General features: G+C 37.8%; 1 protein-coding gene across 3 annotated transcripts in view; it reads left to right on the top strand.

The window, feature by feature from the left end:
* LOC306638809 (organic anion transporter 7-like) overlaps window positions 1-23,116 on the top strand; it is a 285,976-nt gene that overhangs the window by 13,797 nt on the left and 249,063 nt on the right. For 2 of the 3 annotated variants that reach the window (XM_079102178.1, XM_079102180.1), the window contains 4 exons: window positions 555-769; window positions 2,274-2,382; window positions 3,238-3,441; window positions 4,358-4,539. In XM_079102178.1, the coding sequence (XP_078958304.1) occupies window positions 555-769; window positions 2,274-2,382; window positions 3,238-3,441; window positions 4,358-4,418 (589 nt within the window). In that variant the 3' untranslated portion in view covers window positions 4,419-4,539. Of the gene's footprint in view, window positions 1-554; window positions 770-2,273; window positions 2,383-3,237; window positions 3,442-4,357; window positions 4,540-23,116 lie in introns of those variants that run through there. The other variant, XM_079102179.1, reaches the window with a different exon arrangement.

Here is a 23,116-nt window from a genome sequence, read left to right as displayed (position 1 = left end):
GGAGAAGGAATGTATTTCTTATTTCAATGTGTACAATATGTGGTGATCACAGCTTTGGAGACAAAAGGGGAGGAGGATATAGAGAGCATTTCTATGGCTGGGGTAGTCAAAGGGTGATGGAAAGACTGGCACAGGACCATTGCACAGTGAGAAGTTGTATCCATCATATCACACTGCTAGATTCACACAAGAGAATTGTGCTGCACACTTCAATCCTGTACAGTATTTTTCTCTGCTTTTCATCATTGCTTGCTTTTGTTTTAATGGAGGTATAATGAAAGAGTGAGTTGCAAGAACAGAAAAACTTGGAAAATACTACAGATCCATCCTGTATTTCCACAATATGCCTCGTGTCTCCCCATACTAAACATTGCTGATGGTCTACATTTGTTTCAATATAATTGTAAAATAATCACCTGCAAGCAAATATTCCAAAAAAAGGATACGTCTGTATATTTTAACACCAACAAATGTCTCATCAAGACTGACTCACTATTACCATCATCTAAGGATTAACCCTCATGACATGTGTTTTTCCTGTTTGTTTGCTGCAGATTTGCAATAATGCTGCCCACTTTTGGCCTTTTCCTGCACCTGAAGCACCTGGCAACCAATGTTTTCCTGGTTCAGTTTCTCCTTGGTGCAGTCAGCCTTCCAAGCAATTATGTTTCTATTTGGACACTGAATCACAAGGGCCGTCGAATAAGTCTATTCTTTTTTATGTCCATGATGGGGATCTATTTTCTGGTCATCATATTTGTGCCTGAAGGTGAGGAAATAGCACAGTGTAAAAAAGAAACTATCTTCCCCACTTTTCTGAGGATTTTTCCAGATGAACATGTAGGAATCCAAAGAATTGGGTTCAAAATGTTCCCTGAAACCTGTTGAGCATTTAGGACATTCTGCATTGAAGTGGTAGGAAAACAGCCAAAGGTCAGTAAAGTTGGCTGAGAGATGGGATTGTCTTCATTATGGTGAAGAAGTACCTGGAAATTGAGGCCTCTGAGGCTTCAGTTTCTCGAGGGCAGAATACATCATTTTCTCATTGGAGAAGGACATTTCCTTGCAATCATGTTGGTCTAGACTCATCATTATGAGCTAATACATGCACACTGTCTGCCACTTCTTGTGCCTGGCTCTGACTTACTACTCCACCTTCAGTGACAATTTATCCTAAACTCTATGTGTCCCCAAATGAGTCTCATCTTAAGTAACCTGAAAAGCAACCCTAATTTTGGGAGTCATCTTGACATGAGGAAACAATCCCTGGTGGTCAAGTAGAGAAGTGGTATATAGCAGTGACAATATATCAATCCCATGATTTGCTCAGCAACTTGTGTTGTAATGTGTTTTACAAAATCCCACATTGGTGGGCTGCATTGCTCTCTATATATCTCCTTGGTTCCATGGAATTAACCCAGTGACATTTTACAACTGAGTCACATACCGACTTACTTCACTTTTGGACTGGGTCTTGCTAATTCCTTAGGGCTTCTCAAAGTTGCTGATTCTAGATGTAAACTCTTGGCCCTCCTACATTAACTCCTGAGATGCTGGGATTAAAGGCATGCACCATTAACCCTGGCTATATGCTCCACTCCTCTTGAAAGTGAACAGTAATGTCAGTTTCTTACCCAGGAACAAAGCCCAATCCAAGGCTTAAAGCTCTCATGAGATTTTCTTTTAATTGAGTAGAAAACTGACTCTATGAAAAGTTCCTTCAGTGGTTTCCAAAGTCTGATATATTTTGTATTCTAGAAGTTCTTAATCTTGAGTTTTGAAACAGTGCTCCAGATCAGGATACTTTCCAGCTTGTTCGTTTATATGTAATTCCTGTTCTTTTGTGACTCTCTTCTACAATCTTTACCCCATGCCAATACTGTGCATGGACCATTTTTTGAAATTCTTTGAGTGCCAGGGTGAGTCTGATACCCATCACTAATTCCCACATGACAGTCACACCTTCCACAGGAAGTGTAGAGGAGACACTGGACAGAAAAAGAAAGAGAAGTCTTCCTGCATTCAGCATCTTTTCTCCTTCCTTGAAAAATCTTAGAGATGCAAGGAGAATGAATACAATTATTCAGAACGTTTTATTCACCATCAATAAAACTGTGCAGAAAAGTCCCATCTCTCAGTCACAAGTTTTACCTCTATGCAGTTTCTCCACAGTATATTTTTACACTGTGAAGATCTCCAATTAGGGTGTTTTCCATTCACAATTTGGGTTGTCATTCTCATATTTCCTGTCTCCTGGGTCTTCTTCTTTCCAGAAATGCAGACCATGCGTATAATTTTGACAACTTTGGGAGGAGGACTTTCTTTTGCCTCTGTTTCCTGTTTTGTTACCTTTTCAAATGAACTGCTCCCTACCATCATCAGGTAAAAATTCTCCTCGGTCCCCTGTCAGGGTTAAAACATCCCTTCCCAGCTCAATGACTTATCAAAGGAAGAAACCAAAAGTAATGATGGTAATGGTAACAATTATAGCCAGAATTTACCCAATGTTAGCTGTTTGCCAGAGAATTTTAGGTGTGCTCATATACCACTAATGTACATCTCATGGAATCTTTGGAGTCACCTAAATTGGAGATGCCATTGTGCAAGTCAAAATAGCCAAGTTATGGATCCAGCCCAGGTGTCCATCAACAGAGAAGTGAATAAAGAAAAATATGTTACATATACACACTGGAGTGTATGCAGCCATATAGAAGACCAAAATTATGTCATTTGCAGGTGAATCAATGGAATTGTAGAAGACCATGCTGAGTGAAATAAGCCAGACTCAGAAACTCAAAGGTTGATTGTTTTATCTATTTGGAAGCTAGAAAGTTAGAAAGAGCATGAATTTTCATTAAAAGCGAAGAGAGTCCTCTAGAGTAGATAATGGGGATTGGAGGGGAGGAACTGTACAATGAACTTGACCAAATTATGTTCATATGCACATATATCACAACAAATCTCCTCCTTTGGTATAATTATAATGTACCAATGCAGAAAATAATTCATAATAAATAAAATAAATGAATAACAATATTTTAAAATGATAAAACATGACTTAGTGGTCTGTGAACTTGAGAATAATTGTTAGCCAACCAAACAAAATTTGAGCAATCTTCACATGCCTAAGCGTGCCCCTTGTTGTCTCACATAATCAATGCAAAAAGCTGACAAAAACCCCATGTGCATTGTCCCCAGAATAATTTTGCATTTCTTTTGTTGTTTTTTGTGCTCCAGAGCAACTGGTTTAGGAATCATTGGAGTTTGCACTAATCTGGGGGCAGCCCTGGCGCCCCTGTTGATGATCCTGGAGACATATGCAGCACCCCTTCCCTGGGTCATCTATGGAGCCTCCTGCATCCTTGCAGGCCTTACTGTCTTGCTCCTCCCAGAAACCAGGAACCAGCCTTTGCCTGATTCTCTCCAAGACATAAAAAATGAGTGAGTGAATTTTCTCAGGGTCTTTTACAAGTGTTATGTGCCATGGGTCTGAGATGGGAAGACAGATTCCACTGGACTTGCTGTATCTTTGACAAGCTGAGACCTACACTCTTTCTGGGAGTCAGTGCCTTTGGTTTAGTAAAAGCAAAGTTCTTTCACCAGCAATCTCAGATATCCCCCTGAAGATCTCCAGATCATACAAACCATGTCTACCCAGCCTGCATCAGTAGTTTCCATGATAAATGGTAGAAAATTAGGTCTCCCCTGTGTTCCTGATCACAGTGAGACACAGGCTTCTGAGGGTATTTCACACCAAAGACCAGTATTAATGCAAATCTTACCCTCCTTGTCCTACTATCCTGTAACCTACTGAGGGCTGAGAGATATTTATCACTGTAACTTCTTATAGGATGGAGGTTTTCCTTGGTTACAGAAGAACCCAGGGGAAATCAAGACAGGATGAGGGCCCTTTCCACAGGTGACAATATATCTAAGGAAAGAGGCTTCATGTGTTGCCATGAGACTCAGATCATTCAGTTTACACTCAGAATGAAAGTGTTCACAAAAGAGCAGAATGCAATGATAAATAAAGGAATTTTATAATGATGAAGGTTTGAGGAAGGTTTTTAAACTTTTGTGTACTTCCCTGGTGCTTTCAAAGACTCCTTTGGAGAATGACATGATACTCAAAGATGACAGTAGAAATGATCAAAGCTGCTTTCCAAATATTCCCAGGACGTGTTTTCTTTTACTTCACATGATTTACTCAAATCCTTGGGCAGGAATCATGATTTTTTTTACCAAGGTTGGTGGAGGAAGGATCAGCTTGCTCTAAAGAATGCTGGAGATATCTTGTTTCTCTGTGTCCTTTTATGTTTGTGTTTATTTCATTGTGGTTTTACCATATCTGTTCTAGGGGGAAAGTCTCCAGAGAAGTGAAGCAGGAAGAGCTCTCTATTAAAGTGACACAGTTCTAAGGAATTACAGAAATTGAGTACTGATCATAGAGGAAAGAAAAGAAAGAAATATCAAGATCACTCTTGGATACTAGCAGAAAAATATTTAAATAAATAAGTGCAATTGAAGCCATGAATCCCATTTAGAATTGTGGTACTAATTTTTTTGTGTATGAGATTCTTTATGAATCACAAGGAGTTCATAGATACTCTAATACCTTAGAATTCATGACAGAATATTTACCTAGTTGTAGATAACTATAATGTTTCTGGTTAGGGGGACAGAATTAGCTTAGAACCATTTTTTTTTGAATCGACAGGAAGAGTATTTTATGGGATGATTATAATGAAGAATCCCATATGCTTGAAAGAACTTGAAACATATTTCCAAACATATCTAATAACTGATACTAGTATGTGGGACCGCTTTCTGCTTGGCAACAAAATCTTTGAGGTAAATGACTTAAGTCAAGGAGAGATTTATATGGGCAAATGATTCAGAAATTTTTTTCCATAGTTACTAGGCCCTGTTTCCCTTGGACCTATGGAAAGTGAAAATACTATGGTGGGGAGTTCGGGGTGGAACAAACCTGCTCACCTCATTGAAAACAAGAAGTAGAGAGGGGAAGGTACCAGGGTCTGGATAACCCTTCAAATCACACTCCTAGTGACTTAAATCACTCCAACTACTTATGATATCCTGAAGTTTTTTCCACCTCATAATCACACCACCAGCTGGCGACCAAGCATATAACACATAATTCTTTGGGGGACACTTCAGATCCAAATTCTCACATTCTGCCCCCAGGTCCCGAAAGTTTATGTTTATCCCACAGTACAAAAAGTATTGAGTCCATGTCTGAGGTCCCATACTCTTAACAGTTCAACATTTCTCCGAGTCCAAAATCTCCTCTTAGCCTCAGGACACACCCTTAGCTGTGAGTCCCTATTATAAAAAGTTTTAAACTTCCAACATACAATGGTGCAACAGACACAGTGTACACACTACTATTCCAAAGTTGGGAATAGGTGCCTAGAAAGGAGGGATGACCTCCAGCATGAGAATATCAGGGCTATGGATGTTAGCTGGGATCAAAACAGAAGAAGGTTGGAGCAACACAATCACTCCTTGTCCTCTATTGCAACTAGCAATGCAATTAGTCAGATGGGAACTTTGACAAGTTATGTGGTACTTTTCCCTGGTTCTATTTACTTTTATATTTTCAGAAATTAAAACATAAGGCAATTGTACACAGGCCTGCATCCATAAGACAGAGCCACTTTACAGCTCTTGTTGACATGGTCAGTTAGGAAGTTGCCGGTACAACTGATGAAATACAATTGGCTATCAAATGCCATAGATCTCTTTGCATGCCACCACAAGTGAAGGTCAGAGTAGTACTAACAAATCCTGCAGAAGTCATAAATTCCTGATGTGGGTGCCTCTTGTCAAATCTATGAGACCTGTCTAGAATATGTCCACTATTGCCAAAACATTAAGTCACACACACAAAATATTGGCACAGTCCACCTATTTAAGAAAGACACCCAGTATTTTGGTAGTATGATTAGGGCAATAAGGTACTGGTGAATGCTCTGCAGGAAACTTGATTATGTCATTGGGGAGTCCCATTTTGTAACTGTCTGGACAAAAAAATCTCAAATCCCAGAGGCCAGTGATACCCATATGTTGTAATTTTTTCTGGAGTCACTTTTAAACAGCCAGTGTTTTCATTGTGGAACTAACGTATAGGTAGACTCCCACTATATCCATTATGATTAAAACCAATTGTATGAATAGGGACAATATGTTTATTTGGAAAACCTCCCATCATGTGTGTATCATTTGTAATTATTGGAATGTATTCACCAGTCCACATGGGTGTACTAAAGGTGGATATGGGAAATAAGCCCAAGAAGTTTCACCATGATTCCTGCTTACCTAACAGCCATATAAAACCAGCATAGGCACAACATGGTGGCTAGAACTTTAACACCTCACTGCTGTTTCACCATGTGATCACCCTATTGTATGAGGTTCTTCATGTGTCTGAATTATGGCTTGAGATCCTCCATGGTGATGATGAACAACACACTCACGTATCCAGATAGGATGAGATGCAGGTTCTGAAAAGACACAAGCATGGCCTCTACCCCATATTATCACTGGATCTGGTCCATTCCATGACCTGTTTGTAAGTCTCTCCATTAAGCTAAGCCTGACATGCCTACTGTGATGGGAGACATGTCACTCTATAGCAGTGTGATCCTTAGGGCCACAAATCAAACAATTTAAAACAAAGAGAACAGGATTCAAACAATGCTGTGGGATCCTTTCCCTCCTTTTTATTTTTTAATTATACTCAAGTGTGCCCATCTTTTAATGGCATGGCCATGGGTGTAATAAGGAATACCAGTTCATTGATCAATATGATATTGATCACAAAAATCTGAAAGAGAAGAACTGGAATATACAGGAGAATTATGAGCTGTAATTTGGAGAGGATGGCCCATCACTGTAAAAGTAGCTAAACAGTGAGAAAAATTTTCATGAGTATATTCTAATTGACTAGAAAATTTTGAAAAATTCACCTGCCAAGCATGTGAAGATTGTCAAAGTCAAGTTGCTGTGGAACTGAAAAGGGTACCACAATGAAGAGGGCTCAGCTCCCACCAATTGTATGACTTGACTTCTATCTCTAATAATATGCTGAGCAAGGAGATCATGAAATGGGGTCAGTATAAGTACTAGAGGTCAGCCTTACCCTTGTCTGTCCTATAGGGGATACCCTATTACCTCAAAGTAACTTAGGTTGTTATATTAGAAGTTGTACTTTTGTAAGACACTAAGAGACAACAGTTACAAAGTTTACAAGGAAACTGAAAACTGAGATTAATGAGAGTAAAAACCAATTGAGTTTATATAATAGCTATGAACCAGGAAACATAATTTTTTATAACCACAAACCTTTACTTTAAACTTAGTTTCAAGATCACCACTTTGGTAATATGTTCTTTTAAATCTTATACTTTAAAAACCTGTAAACTGAGAAACTATGAAGGCATCCAGTATACAAAGAAGCCAGTAACAGCATCACAATTACACTGGTATTTTTATATTAACCATGTTTAGCTTCTAATGAAAAGTTGAGACTCTGTAATGTAGCATAATATTTTAAAAATAAGTTGTTTAACCAGACTTGTACAAACCCTAATTTATTTAAGACTGGTTTCTCTAAATAATAAACATAACAGTTATAACAATTATCTTGATTAGATACAAGTGGATTTATGTTTTAAATTATCCTTATTACTTTAACACACAGAGGACATTAATATTTGATTTATGTCTGAGGAAAGAGTCAGTTTCCCTTTCCTTTCCCAGTCTTTCCCCAAGAAGCCTAATTAGCCACGGGTCCCTACCTTTTAGAATGTAAATAACTGCCCTAGGAGTCTGACTATTCTCTCCTGAAATGTAAAAAGTGTCTGAAAAAAAGTCATTTTTCTTTTTCTTTTCTTTTCTTCTTTATATATTTTTTTTACCTGTTTCCATGAACAATGCTTTATGCCAGAGACCCTATACAGAGCTCAATTCAGCCTTGCAGGTTAGGAATTTTCATTCTGAAAGAGGAAAAATAGATAAATAATTGAACTGATTATAGTAATTATATATAACCAATTTAGTTATACACAAACATTTTGAAACTTTTTTTCACAAATATTTTGTAAGCTACTTAGACATTGCACAACTTTCTACTTTACCACATAAAAGACTTCCTCATTCAGAAGAATTTCCTTTTTCCTTCTATATTCCATATTAAAAAATATTTCCATCCCAGAGCCACCATGAAAGACTGCCACATTGGGAGGCCGAGCCCAGGGACAGTAGGCTCCACCCAGCCTGACCCCAGTCCACAATCTACTGCCTGTGCTGCGGTTGATCATCTGTCAGGAGGAGATGCCTCTGCCCACTAGCAGGGAATAACACCAGCTGGAGGCCACCATCCCTAGAAGGGCAGCACCTTTCTTTGGTACCGCATTATCCAGTTCCTTCCAGGCATCAGGCTAGTGAAGACTAGGAAGTTTGAATAGGACAATATAGTTTTATTCTAGATTTTTTATTAGTAGTAATATTATAATTATTGCTATTGTACCTACTGTTATTCCTACTTTTCTTTTCATTTATTAATATTTTTCTCACCCTCTCTATTTTCCACTTATTACTCTCCTTGGAGACTCTTTCTCCCTTTTCTCATGCTAACAACCAATTTCTTTTAATTCCACTTTCACTACTTCTATTACATAATACCTCTATAGACTCACTTCTTATCTCATTAACATTATATCCTATACCCCTCCTGATCCTCTTTGTCCACCATCAGAAATTATGGTCCTTATTGCAAACCTATTGGCTAAGGCATGGATAATAAACAAATTCATAATCTCTGTTCATTAAGATGATATGATTACTATCTTAAAAGGGACTATTCGAGTTAAGGATGCATATTGTTTGTATGGTGGGCTGCTAATATTGATCTCTCACTTCAAGGGAAGGTATTGAAAACCTGCCAAGACACTACAAGTCTATAGGGGTGAAATTGCAATACCCCAGATCTGCACTGCTAGAGGGGAAGACACATGAGCAACATGAGAAAAAAGGAAAGTGTTCCAAACAAACCTAGATGTTATATCAACAGAATACAATGTCAACATGGCATAAGAAATGTGAGGAAGGGAGTTCAGATTGTACATGATTAAAATGATCAGAGAAGCAAATGATGAGATAAGAGAGCAAATGCAACAATGAATGATCACACCAATCCACAGTTAAAAGAGAAAATGCAAGAAGCAAAAGATCATTTCAATAAAGAGATAGAGATTCTGAAAAAACAAACAGAAATCCTTGAAATGAAAAAAACAATAAACCAATTTACAAACTCAATGGTGAACAAAACCAATAGGCTATATCACTCAGATGACAGAACCTCAGACACTGAAGAGAAAATATTTAATCATGAAAAATTTTGGCCAAACAGAGAAGATGGTAAGAAGTCATGAACAGAACCTGCAAGAATTATGGGATATCATGAAAAGAACAAATTTAAGAATTGTTGGAATTGAGGAAGGCACAGAGAAACAAACCAAAGTAATCAATAATCTATTCAATGAAATAATATCAGAAAACTTCCCAAACTTGAAGAATGAAATGGAAAATCAAACGCAAGTGGATTAGAGGACACTAAAACAAAATTACAAGATACACACCAAGGAACTTTATAATGAAAATACATAACATAAAAAAAAAGGATAGAATTTTAAAGACTGTGAGATAAAAGAATCGAATTCCATTCAGGGTGACACCAGTATGGATATCAACAGTTTTCTCAGCCTAGATTCTAAAAGCCAGAAGAACTGGGAACAACATATTTCAAGCTCTGAAAGAACATGGTTGCCAATCAAGAATATTATACCCAGCAAAACTTACATTCAGATTTGATGATGAAATAAAATTATTCCATGATTTAAAGAAAAGAGCTAAAAGAATTTACAAATAGAAAATCACCTCTACAGAACATTCTCAGCAAAATATTCCAAGGGGAAGAAATGAAAAACAACAATGTAAGCCAGCAAAGGGAGAAACTACCTTAAAGGAAAAACCACTTGAAGGAGAAACCAAGTCAGGTTAAAAACCAAAAATAGGAGGTTTCAAGATGGCGGCCTAGAGGGTGGCTGCATTTCATGTTGCTCCAGGACTCAGGATTCAAAAGAGGAGATATTGAGACACTTGGGACAAACTCAAAGCAGCGGGGTGACTCTCACCCGTTGGGAAGGTGTCCCAGATGGGATGGTGGTCCTGGAATGCAGGGAACTTTGTGAAGTAGAGCTGCCAGCGAGACACCCCTCCCCCACTGGAGCAGTGAACGCAGACAACTGGGAGCGCCGTAAAGGAGGCCACTCGGCACAGCGCTGGGACTTGAAGCAACCACTGGGGCTCCGGCGGCTGCCCAGGGGAGGAGTGGTGAGGCGAGTTGTGTGGACTCAGAACACCGGGGCCTGCCCTGAGGAGGAGGAAGAGGAACGTGGCTGCTTGGATTCGGAGTGACTGCACCAGAGCTACAGGCGGTTGCCAGAGGAGAAGCTCCGCGGCGAGCTGTTTGGACTCAGAACGACTGCTTCTGAACCCCAGGGCCTGCCCTGAGGACGAGGAGGAGGAAGAGGAGCACGGCCGCTTGGATTCGGATTGACTACTCCAGAGCTACAGGCGGTTGCCAGAGGAGGGGCAGCGTGGCGAGCTGTTTGGACTCAGACCACTTCTGAACACCGGGGCCTGCCTGGAGGAGTAGGAGGAGGAGGAGGAGGAGTGCGGCGGGTCCTTTGGACTCGCAGTGACTGCATTAGTGCTCCAGGTGGCTGCTCAGAGGAAAAGGCGAGTGGTGAGTTGTTTGGACTTAAAGCGACCGCTCCTGAACACAGGGGGACTGCCTGGAGGAGAAACGTGGTGGGTCGCTTGGTCTTGAGTGGCCGCACCAGAGCTCCGTGCAGCGGGTCACGTGGATTCAGAGCCACTCAGAGCGACCGCTCCTGAACACCCGGGGGGTTATCTGGAGAAGGAGGAGGAACGGGGAGGGTCACTTCGACTCGGAGTGATTGATTGCCCAGGGCTACGGGTGGTTGGTGGGAGGTGGAGGCACGCAGTGAGTTTCTTGGACTCCTAGTGACCGCACCGGAATACTGGGTGGCTGTCTGGAGGAAGAGGCATGTGGTGGGTCTCTGGGACTCAGAGCGATTGTACGGGGCCCCAGGTGGCTGCTCAGAGGAGGGGCCGCATAGCCAGGCGATTAGGTGCACAGCAGGGTCCCAGGATCTAGGAGTCTTCTTGGTGGAAGAGCTGCACAGAGACAGGCTTAGGGCGGAGCAAAGGTTCCAGGCCTGCGGGCAGATTCTCTGAGGAGGGGCAGCCTAAGGAGATTCATCTGCGAAGGGTGAGGCTCCCAGGCCCAGGAGGTAGGGCCGGGCCCCTGGGAACTTTGCAGAGGAAGGCAGCCCAGCCCAGGTGGTAGCTGTAAATTGAGGGGAACCTCTAGGAGGGAACTGACCAGCGAGACCTCCCCACTGGGTGAATCTTCCCTGCCGGGTGAGGTTTCCCCAAAAGGACGGTAAAACCAGAGACTCAGGCCCAAACAGGCCTTGCCTCAGCCCGCAGCCTAGGTCCCCTTTGAATGACCATTGGTCAACAAGTGGAGGGACCTCTGCCCACTAGCAGGGATTATACCCCACCTGAAGGCCACCACTCCTAGAGAGGCAACTTCCTTGTGGAGCACCGCATTATCAACTTCCTCTAAGACTTCAGCCTACTGAAGGCTAAGGGGGGATATATATAGAAATCTTCAGGGACATTGTAAGTCAATAGAGGAAATTTGCAATATCTCAGTGGTCCACTGATACCTGAACAATATGAGAAAACAAGGAAAGAAAATGCTGCAAACAAATCTAGATGCTACATCAATGAAACCCAATGACAGTATGGCAGAAGAAATGACAGAAAAGGAGTTCAGAATGTACATAATTAAAATGATCAGAGAAGCAAGCGATGAGATGAAAGAGCAAATGCATGCACTGAATGATGAGATGAAAGAGCAAATGCAAGCATTGAATGATCACACCAATCGACAGTTAAAAGAGCAAATACAGGAAGCAAAAGATCATTTCAATAAAGAGTTAGAGATATTGAAAAAAAAACCAAACAGAAATCCTTGACATGAAGGAAACAATAAACCAAATTAAGAACTCCATAGAAAGCATATCCACTAGGATAGAACACCTGGAAGACAGAACCTCAGACATTGAAGACAAAATATTTAACCTTGAAAACAAAGTTGAACAAACAGAGAAGATGGTAAGAAATCATGAACAGAATCTATAAGAACTATGGGACATCATGAAAAGGCCAAATTTAAGAATTATTGGGATTGAGGAAGGCCTAGAGAAACAAGCCAAAGGAATGAACAATTTATTCAATGAAATGATATCAGAAAATTTCCCAAATCTGAAGAATGAAATGGAAAATCAAGTTCAAGAGGCTTATAGGACTCCAAATACACAAAATTACAACAGACCCACACCAAGGCACATTATAATGAAAATACCTAACATACAAAATAAAGACAGAATTTTAAAGGCTGTGAGAGAAAAGAACCAAATTACATTCAGGGGGAAACCAATATGGATATCAGCAGATTTTTCAATCCAGACCCTAAAAGCTAGAAGGGCCTGGAACAACATTTTTCAAGCCCTGAAAGAAAATGGATGCCAACCAAGAATCTTATACCCAGCAAAACTTACCTTCAAATTTGACGATGAAATAAAATCCTTCCATGATAAACAAAAGCTAAAAGAATTTACAAAAAGAAAGCCAGCATTACAGAACATACTCAGCAAAATATTCCATGAGGAAGAGATGAAAAACAAAGAAGCAAATCAGCAAAGGGAGGAATTATCCTAAAGGAATTGTCAAATAAAGGAGGAAACAAGTTGTGTCAAACAAATAAATAAAAAATGAACCAAATGACCGGGAAACCAAATCATATCTCTATAATAACCCTGAATGTTAATGGCCCAAATTCATCAATCAAAAGACATAGACTGGCAGATTGGATTAAAAAGAAAGATCCAACAATATGTTGCCTGCAAGAGACTCACCTCATAGAAAAAAATACCCAGAGACTAAAGGTGAAAGGATGGGGAAAAACATACCATGCACATGGACTCAGCAAAAAAGCTGGGGTATTCATCCTCATTTCCGATAATGTGGACTTCAAGCCAAAGTTAGTCAGAAGGGATAAAGAAGGTCATTTCATACTGCTTAAGGGAACCATCAATCAGCAAGATATAACAATCATAAACATCTATGCCCCAAACAGTGGCTCAACCATGTATGTCAAACAAATCCTTCTCAATTTCAGAAACCAAATAGATCATAACACAATAATACTAGGTGATTTTAACACGCCTCTCTCACCACTGGACAGATCTTCCAGACAAAAATTGAACAAAGAAACCATAGATCTCAATAACACAATCAATAATTTAGACTTAACAGACATTTATAGAATATACCATCCAACCAAGAGCGAATACGCGTTCTTCTCAGCAGCACATGGATCCTTCTCTAAAATAGACCATATATTATGCCACAAAGCTAATGTTAGCAAATACAAGAAGATAGAGACACTACCATGTATTCTATCAGATCATAATGGATTGATATTAGAAATAAATGAAAGAGTAAAACACAGAAACTATTCCAACATCTGGAGATTAAACAATATGCTATTATATGATGAATGGATAACAGAAGATATTAGGAAGGAAATTAAAAAATTCTTAGAGGTAAATGAGAAAGAAATATCATATCAAAATCTCTGGGACACTATGAAAGCAGTACTCAGAGGGAAATTTATTTCATGGAGTGCATTTAATAAAAGAAGTAAAACTCAACAAATAAATGACCTAACACTACAGCTCAAAGCCCTAGAAAAAGAAGAACAGACCAGCACCAAAAGTAGTAGAAGACAGGAAATAGTTAAACTCAGAGCTGAAATCAATGAAATTGAAACAAAAGAAACAATACAAAAAATTGACAAAATAAATAGTTGGTTCTTCGAAAAAATAAACAAAATTGATAAACCTTTAGCCACACTAACAAAGAGAAGACGAGAGAAAACCCAAATCACTAAAATTTGGAATGAACAAGGAAATATCACAACAGACAGGACTGAAATACAAAACATAATTAGAAGCTATTTTGAAAATCTATACTCCAACAAAATAGAAAATTTCGAAGACATCAACAGGTTTCTAGAGACATATGAATTGCCTAAACTGAACAAGGAGAACATAAACAATTTAAATAGACCAATTTCAAGTACTGAAATAGAAGAAGTCATCAAAAGCCTACCAACAAAGAAATGTCCGGGACCAGATGGGTTCTCAGCCGAGTTCTACAAAACCTTTAAAGAAGAGCTCATTCCAATACTTCTCAAAGTATTCCATAAAATAGAAGAGGAGGGAACCCTCCCAAACTCATTCTATGAAGCCAATATCACAGTGATACCTAAACCAGACAGAGACTCATCAAGGAAAGAAAATTTCAGACCAATATCCTTAATGAACATTGACGCAAAAATTCTCAACAAAAGTTTAGCAAATCGCAAACAAAAACATATTAAAAAGAGAGTGCACCATGATCAAGTGGGTTTCATCCCAGGGATGCAAGGTTGGTTCAACATCAGGAAATCAATAAACGTAATTCACCATATTAATAGACTCAAAGTCAAGAATCACATGATTATTTTAATAGATGCAGGAAAAGCATTTGATAAAATACAGCACCCCTTCATGTTCAAAACACTAGAAAAAATAGGGATAGTGGGAACATTCCTTAACATTGTAAAGGCCATTTATGCTAAGCCCATGGCTAATATCATTCTAAATGGTGAAAAACTGAAAGCATTCCCCCTAAAAACTGGAACAAGGCAGGGATGCCCTCTTTCACCACTTCTATTCAACATCGTTCTTGAGACTCTGGCCAGAGCAATTAGACAAACCAAAGAAATTAAAGGGATACGAATTGGAAAAGAAGAACTCAAACTATCCCTGTTCACTGATGACATGATTATATATTTAGAGGAACCTGGAAATTCCACCAGAAAACTCTTAGAACTCATAAGTGAATTCAGTAACGTAGCAGGTTACAAGATCAATGCCCATAAATCCAACGCATTTTTATACGTAAGTGATGAATCTTCAGAAAGAGAAATTAGGAAAGCTACCCCATTCACAATAGCCTCGAAAAAAATAAAATACTTGGGAATCAATCTCACAAAAGAGGTGAAAGACCTCTACAATGAGAACTATACAACACGAAAGAAAGAAATTAAAGAACACCTTAGAAGATGGAAAGATCTTCCATGTTCTTGGATAGAAAGAATTAATATTGTCAAAATGGCCATACTACCTAAAGTGCTATACAAATTCAATGCAATTCCAATTAAAATCCCAATGACGTACCTTATAGAAATAGAGCAAGCAATTATGAAATTCATCTGGAAGAATAAGAAACCCAGAATACCTAAAGCAATCCTTAGCAGGAAGAGTGAAACAGGGGGTATCGCAATACCAGATCTTCAACTCTACTACAAAGCAATAGTAACAAAAACGGTATGGTATTGGTACCAAAATAGAAAGATAGATCAATGGTACAGAATAGAGGACACGGACACAAACCCAAATAAATACAATTTTCTCATAGTAGACAAAGGGGCCAAAAATATGCAATGGAGAAAAGATAGCCTCTTCAACAAATGGTGCTGGGAGAATTGGAAATCCATATGCAACAGAATGAAACTAAACCCATATCTCTCACCATGCATGAGACTAAACTCAAAATGGATTAAGGACCTCGGAATCAGACCAGAGACCCTGCAGATTATAGAAGAAAAAGTAGGTCCACCTCTTCACCTTGTTGGTCTAGGATCAGACTTCCTTAACAGGACTCCCATAGCACAAGAAATAAAGGCTAGAATCAATAACTGGGATAGATTCAAACTAAAAAGCTTTATCTCAGCAAAGGAAACTATCAGCAATGCGAAGAAAGAGCCTACAGAGTGGGAGAATATCTTTGCCAATCATACTTCAGATAGAGCACTAATCTCCAGAATCTATAAAGAACTCAAAAAACTCTACTCCAAGAATTCAAATAATCTAGTCGACAAATCGGCTAAGGAAATGAATAGACACTTCACAGAAGAAGATCTACAAGCAATCAACAAACATATGGAAAAATGTTCAACATCTCTAGTAATGAGAGAAATGCAAATCAAAACCACCCTAAGATTCCATCTCACCCCAATTAGAATGGCGATAATCAAGAATACGAGCAACAACAGGTGTTGGCGAGGATGTGGGGAGAAAGGTACACTCATACATTGCTGGTGGGGCTGCAAATTAGTGCAGCCACTATGGAAAGCAGTGTGGAGATTCCTTAGAAAAGTGGAATGGACTCGCCATTTGACCCAGCTATCCCACTCCTTGGCCTCTACCCAAAGGACTTAAAATCAGCATTCTACAGAGATACAGCCACATCAATGTTCATAGCTGCTCAATTCACAATAGCCAGACTGTGGAACCAACCTAGATGCCCTTCAATTGATGAGTGGATAAAGAATCTGTGGTATATATATACAATGGAATATTACTCAGCCATAAAGAATGATAAAATTATGGCATTTGCAGGCAAATGGATGAAATTGGAGAATATCATGCTACGTGAGATAAGTCAATCTCAAAAAACCAAAGGATGAATGATATCGCTAATAAGTGGAGGATGACACATAATGGGGGGGGGAGGGAAGGGTTAGTGTTAGGTTTAGAGTTAGGGTTAGGGAGGGGGGCAAGTATGGAGGAAGGAAGTACTGTATAGAGGGTAAAGAGGGGTTGGAGGGGTGGGGGGAAGGGAAAAAATAACAGAATGAATCAAACAACATTACTCTATTTAAATTTATGATTACACAAATGGTATGCCTTTACGCCATACAAACAGAGAAACAACATGTATCCCATTTGTTAAAAATAAAAAAAAAAAACAAAACCAAAAATAAGCCCAAATGACTGGGAATACAAATCATATCACAATAATAACCCTGAGTGTTAGTGACCTAATCTCATAAATCAAAGACATAGACTGACAGATTGGATTAAAAATAAAGACCCTACAATATGCTGCCTTCAAGAGACTCATTTCATAGAAAAGTACATCCAAAGACTAAAGGTGAAAGGATGGGAAAAAACCTACCATGGACTTGGTAAAAAAGTGAGGGTTTCCATTCTTCTATCAGTTAAAGTGGACTTCAAGCCTTCAAGCCAAAGATAGTCAGAATGGATAAAGGAGAACATTTCATACTGCTTAAGGGAACCATGTCAAAGGTAATAATCATAAATATTTATGCCCCAAACAACATCACATTCATGTAAATTGAACAAATCCTTCTCTATTCCAGGAATCAAATAGACAACAATATTTCTGGGTGACTTTAACACACTGCTCTCACCACGGATGTATCTTCCAAACAAAAACTAAAGAAATCTAGTACTCAATAACACAATCAATAACTTAGAATTAACTGATATATATAGAATAGTCCATCCATCAATGAGTGAATACACTTTCTTCTCAGCAGCACATGGATTCTTCTCTAAAATAGACCATATTTTATGCCACAAAGCTACTCTCAGCAAATACAAAAAAATATAGATACTACCTTGTATTCTATCAGATCACAATGGAAGGAAATTAGAAATCAATGATAAAATAAAAAAACAAACTACTCTAATACCTGGAGATTAAATAATATGCTATTGAATGATGCATAGATAACAGAAGAAAACAGGGGGGAAATAACAAATTTGAGGTAAATAAGAAGAAAGATGAAACATATCAAAATCTCTGGGACACTATGAAAACAATACTAAGAGGAAAATTCATTGCATGGAGAGCTTTCAATAAAAGAATAAATGTCAACAAATAAATGACCTAATAATGAAGCTCAAAACCCTAGAGAGATGAGACCAGATCAACACCAAAAGTAGTAGAAGACAGGAAATAATTAAAATCAGAGCTGAAATCAATGAAATTGAAACAAAAGAAACAACTTTAAAAATTCACAAAACAAAAAGTTGGTTCTTTGAGAAAATAAACCAAACTGATAAATACTTAGCTACACTAATGAAGAGAAGGAGAGAGAAAACTCAAATTACTAAAATTTGGGATGAAAAAGAAAATTTTGCAACAGACACTATTGAAATACAAAACATATTTAGAAGCTATTTTGAAAATCTATACTCCAACAAAACAGAAAATCTCAAAGACACCAACAGGTTTCTGGAGACATAAGATCCACCCAAATTGAATCAGGAGGACATACACAATTTAAATAGATCAATTTCAAGCAATGAAATAGAAGAAGTCATCGAAAGCCTACCACCAAAGAAAACTCTGGGACTAGATGGATTCTCAGCTGAGTTGTACAAGACCTTCAAAGAAGAGCTCATTCCAATACTCCTCAAAATATTCCATGAAATAGAAAAGGAGGGAACCCTTCCAAATTCATCTGATGAAGCTAATATCACTCTGATACCAAAACCAAAGACACACCATGGAAAGAAAATTTTAGACCAATGTTCATAAATGAACATAGATGCAAAAATTCTTAAAATTTTAGCAAATTGAATAGAAAAGTTTATTAAAAAGATAGTGCACCATGATCAAGTGCATTTATCCCAGGGGTGCAAAGTTGGTTCAACATCCGGAAATCAATAAATGTAATTCACCACAGCAATAAACTTAAAGTTGAGAATAATATGATTATTTTAATAGATGCAAAAAGCATTTGATAAAATATAGGACCCCTTCATGGGCAAAACACTAGAAAATATAGGAATAGTAGGAACACTCCTCAACTTTGTAAAGGCTATATGGGCTAAGACCAAGGCCAACATCATTCTAAATGGAGAAAAACTGAAAGCATTTTCTCTAAAAACTGGAACAAGGCAGGGCTGGACTCTTTCACCACTTCTATTCAACATCATCCTTGAAACTCTAGTCAGAGCAATTAGACAAACCAAAGAAATTAAGTGGATATGAATAGGAAAAGAAGAACTCCAACTATCACTCTTTGCAGATGATGTGATTCTATATTTAGAGGATCTGAAAAATTTCACCAGAAAACTTCTTGAAATCATAAACTAATTCAGTAAAGTAGCAGGATATAAAACCAATGCTCATATAATGAATGCATTTCTATTCATAAGTGATGAATTCTCAGAAGGAGAAATTAGGAAAACTGCCCCATTCACTATAACCTAAAAAGAAAAATGTTAATCAATGCAACAAAAGAGGTGGAAGACCTCTGCAATGAGAACTGCACAGCACTAAAGAAAGAAATTAAAGTAAACCTTAGAAGATGGAAAGATCTCCCATGTTTTGGAATAGGCAGAATTAATATTGTTAAAATGGACATCCTACCAAAAGTGCTATAACAAATTCAATGCAATTCCAATTAAAAATCCCAATGATATACCTTATAGAAATAGAGAAAGCAATTATGAATTTTATTTGGAAGAGAAAAAGACTCAGAACACCTAGAGCAGTCCTTAGCAGGAAGAGCAAAGCATAGGGTATCACAATATCAGAACTTCGACTATACTGCAGAGCAATAATAACAAAAATGGGATGTTATTTGCACCAAAATAGGCAGTTAGATCAATGATACAGAATAGAGGACAGAGAAAAAAACCCACATAAATACAGTTTTTTCATACTTGACAAAGATGCCAATACCATAAATTGGAGAAAACATAGCCTCTTCAACAAATGGTGCTGGGAAAACTGGAAATCCATATGCAACAGAATGAAACTAAACCCCTATCTCTCACCCTGTGCAAAACTCAACCCAAAATGGATAAAGGGCCTTGGAATTAGACCAGAGACCTGCATCTAACAGAACAAAAAGTAGGTCCAAATGTTCAACTTGTTGGCTTAGGACCAGACTTCCTTAACTTGACTCCCAAAGCACAAGAAATAAAAGCAGGAATAAATAATTTGGATAGGTTCAAATTAAAAAGGTTTTTCTCAGGAAAGGAAACAATCAACAATGTGAAGAGAGAGACTCCAGAGTGGAAGAAAATCTTTGCCATGCACACTTCTGATACAGCACTAATCTCTAGAACATAAAGAACACACAAAAAAATTTACACCAAGAATACAAATAACCCAATCAATAAATGAGCTAAGGAAATGAGCAAACACTTCATGGAAGAGGATTGACAAGCAACCAACATATACATGAAAAAATGTTCAACATCTGTAGTAATAAGAGAAATGCAAATCAAAACTACAGTAAGATTTCATCTCACCCCAATTAGAGAATAGCTATTATCAAGAATACAAGCAACATCAATAGGTGTTGGTGAGGATGTGGGGAAAAAGGTACACTCAGACATTGCTGGGGAGGGGGGGTTCCAAATTGGTGCAGCCACTCTGGAAAGCAGTATGGAGATTCCTTAGAAAATTTGGAATAAATCACCATTTGATTCAGCTATCCCACTCCTTGATCTATACTCAAAGGACTTAAAATCAGCATACTACAGTGATGTAAACACATCAATGTTCATAGTTGCTCAGTTCACAATAACTAGATTTTGGAACCAACCTAGATGTTCTTCAATAGATGAATGGATAAAGAAATTATTGTATATGAACATAATGGAATATTATTCATCCATAAAGAAGAATAAAATTATGGCCTTTGCAGGTAAATGGATGAAGTTGGAGAATATTATGCTAAGTGAGATAAGTCATTTTCCGAAATGAAAAGGTTGAATGATTTCTCTGACAAGTGGTTGATGATATATAACAGGGGGTGGGAGGGAGGCAAAAATGGAGGAAGGAAAGATTGTATAAAGGAAAAAAGGGGTGAGGAGAGAGTGGGGGAAGGAAAAATAACAGAATGAGACAAACATCTTTACCCTGTGTACATGTATGATTATGCAAATGGTGTGACTCTTCTTTATGTACAACTAGAGAATCAAACGTTGTATCCCATTTGTGTACAATGAATCTAAAAAGGAAATATATATACATATATATATATATAATATGTTTCCATGCCTACAACGTTTTAATCTTCTTTTAAGCTGTTGGTCCCTTTTTATACCTTTTTATATTTACATTCTGAAATAATCCATGTGAAATTTTTTCATTCAGACAAATTACTATATTTTAATAAGAAATTTACAATCTCAAAAAATTCTTATAAAATTTCTGAATTTAGAGAGATCACTGAATCTTAACAGGATTTTTTAATGTTTTCATAGTACTTTAATCAGAAATTAACATCTTGGGCTGGGGAGATATCTCAGTTGGTAGAGTCCTTGCCTTGCAAAAAAAAAAAAAAAAGAAAAATTAAAATCTTTTGTAATCTTTGTACATAAAATTATATCTGAAGGAATCTTAACTCTTAGTAACTGTTTTTAGGGAGACACAGAAACAAAGTAATCACATGACATTTTCATATACCAATTTATTAAAACACATTTAATGTGTCGCTCGCAATGACGACTCTTACACGATCTTCCTCAAGCAGTTTTATTACCCCAGGTTCTTACAGAGTTCCCGTAGATCTTCTTCCTCCTTTCCCCAGCAACCACTCCCTTATATAGCGCCCATCAGCCAATCAGCAGCCTGTCCACGTGCACATCTCATGGACACAGCCAGCTCATTGGCAGTTGCCCCGTGGCATGTGGTGTTCCCGTGCATCTCATGCTCCCACTGTCAGACCTCCTGAAAGTTATTTACCACCTAAGTGCTCCGAGAAACTTCCGCTCAGCGCCATCTTAGCTCTCAGACTTAATGGCTGATGGGCGGGGCCCGTCACATTAATGTAAATATGTAACATGGAATTTAAAAAGTCACGAGTACTTGATTTTATATTTAGTAGTTGATGTTATTGTAATTTAACTATATTTTAATCAGATGTCTCCTTAATAGACATATTTATCATCAATCCCATTGAAGTTATTAAATCTAATGTATTCTTTTTTAACTGGAAAACCCAAGATATCAAAAAAGTTTTGTTTACAGTATTCTCCATCTCTTCCCTGCTGAAGAAAAATTCTAGAAGCAAAGGATATTACATTTTGTTGTCCTATCATCTAGAAAAACTTGTGAGTTAGTAATTTTAAAGTTACCTTTATGTTTATCTCTTTTTTAATTGAACCAACTTCAGTCACATGAATTGAAAGATATTTGGATCCACTTTTTTTCATATTTTCAAAACTATAACTACCAAATAAATAAATAACAACTGTTTAGAGTTGTTAGGGGAAAATGCACCTTATTATTTTAAAGGTGCAAAAGCAAGAAATATAAACATCCACTTTTTAAATAGTTGTATGGCAAGGAAACACCATTTAGAGACATTTTTAGTAATGCCAAATTTGACACCCTGTACATGATAAATGAAGAGAAGCACATGCATAGGTAAAGTTACAGGGCACACAGGTGTGCATGCAGACATGAAACAAAGGATCTTGTAACTTTCTGCAAGAGGAGCTCCACAGGTAAAAAGTCATGTTACAGCTATTTATTTAAGACTCTATTATATTTAAACTGTTAGAAATTAAAATAGATATCACTCTTTTACATTATGACATAAATATAGGGCAGGCATATATACTTAGAAATGCCAGGTGTAAATCCAACAGCCATGGAGGACACTGAAATCAAATGTTTCAGGTAGCCAGTTCCTTGTCATTGATGCTTATCAGATTTATTCCCAACACTGCCACATCCATGTCCCTTTTAGGATTTAGAAACAGGATATATTCTTTTAATGTATTTGATGAACCAACTCATGAAACATAGGTCTCTGAGCAAGGACAGAATGTAAAACCCTCTATAGTTAGATAAAATAAGACTGATTAGAAAAAGGCATTAATTTATGTGCACAAGATCAAATGTGAATTTATCATAAAATCATGAACTCAAAAATATAGAATTTTTTAAAAAAATAGTTTTTTAAAATTACATAGCAGTAATACTTTAGTAAAAGAATATGTGAAATATCTTTTTCAGAACCAATCCTACTTTTAGCTTTGTTTAG

This window comes from Sciurus vulgaris (genome assembly GCF_902686455.1).
Source record: "Sciurus vulgaris genome assembly, chromosome: 11".
Lineage (NCBI taxonomy): Eukaryota > Metazoa > Chordata > Mammalia > Rodentia > Sciuridae > Sciurus > Sciurus vulgaris.
This window is presented reverse-complemented; position numbering and strand designations above follow the sequence as displayed.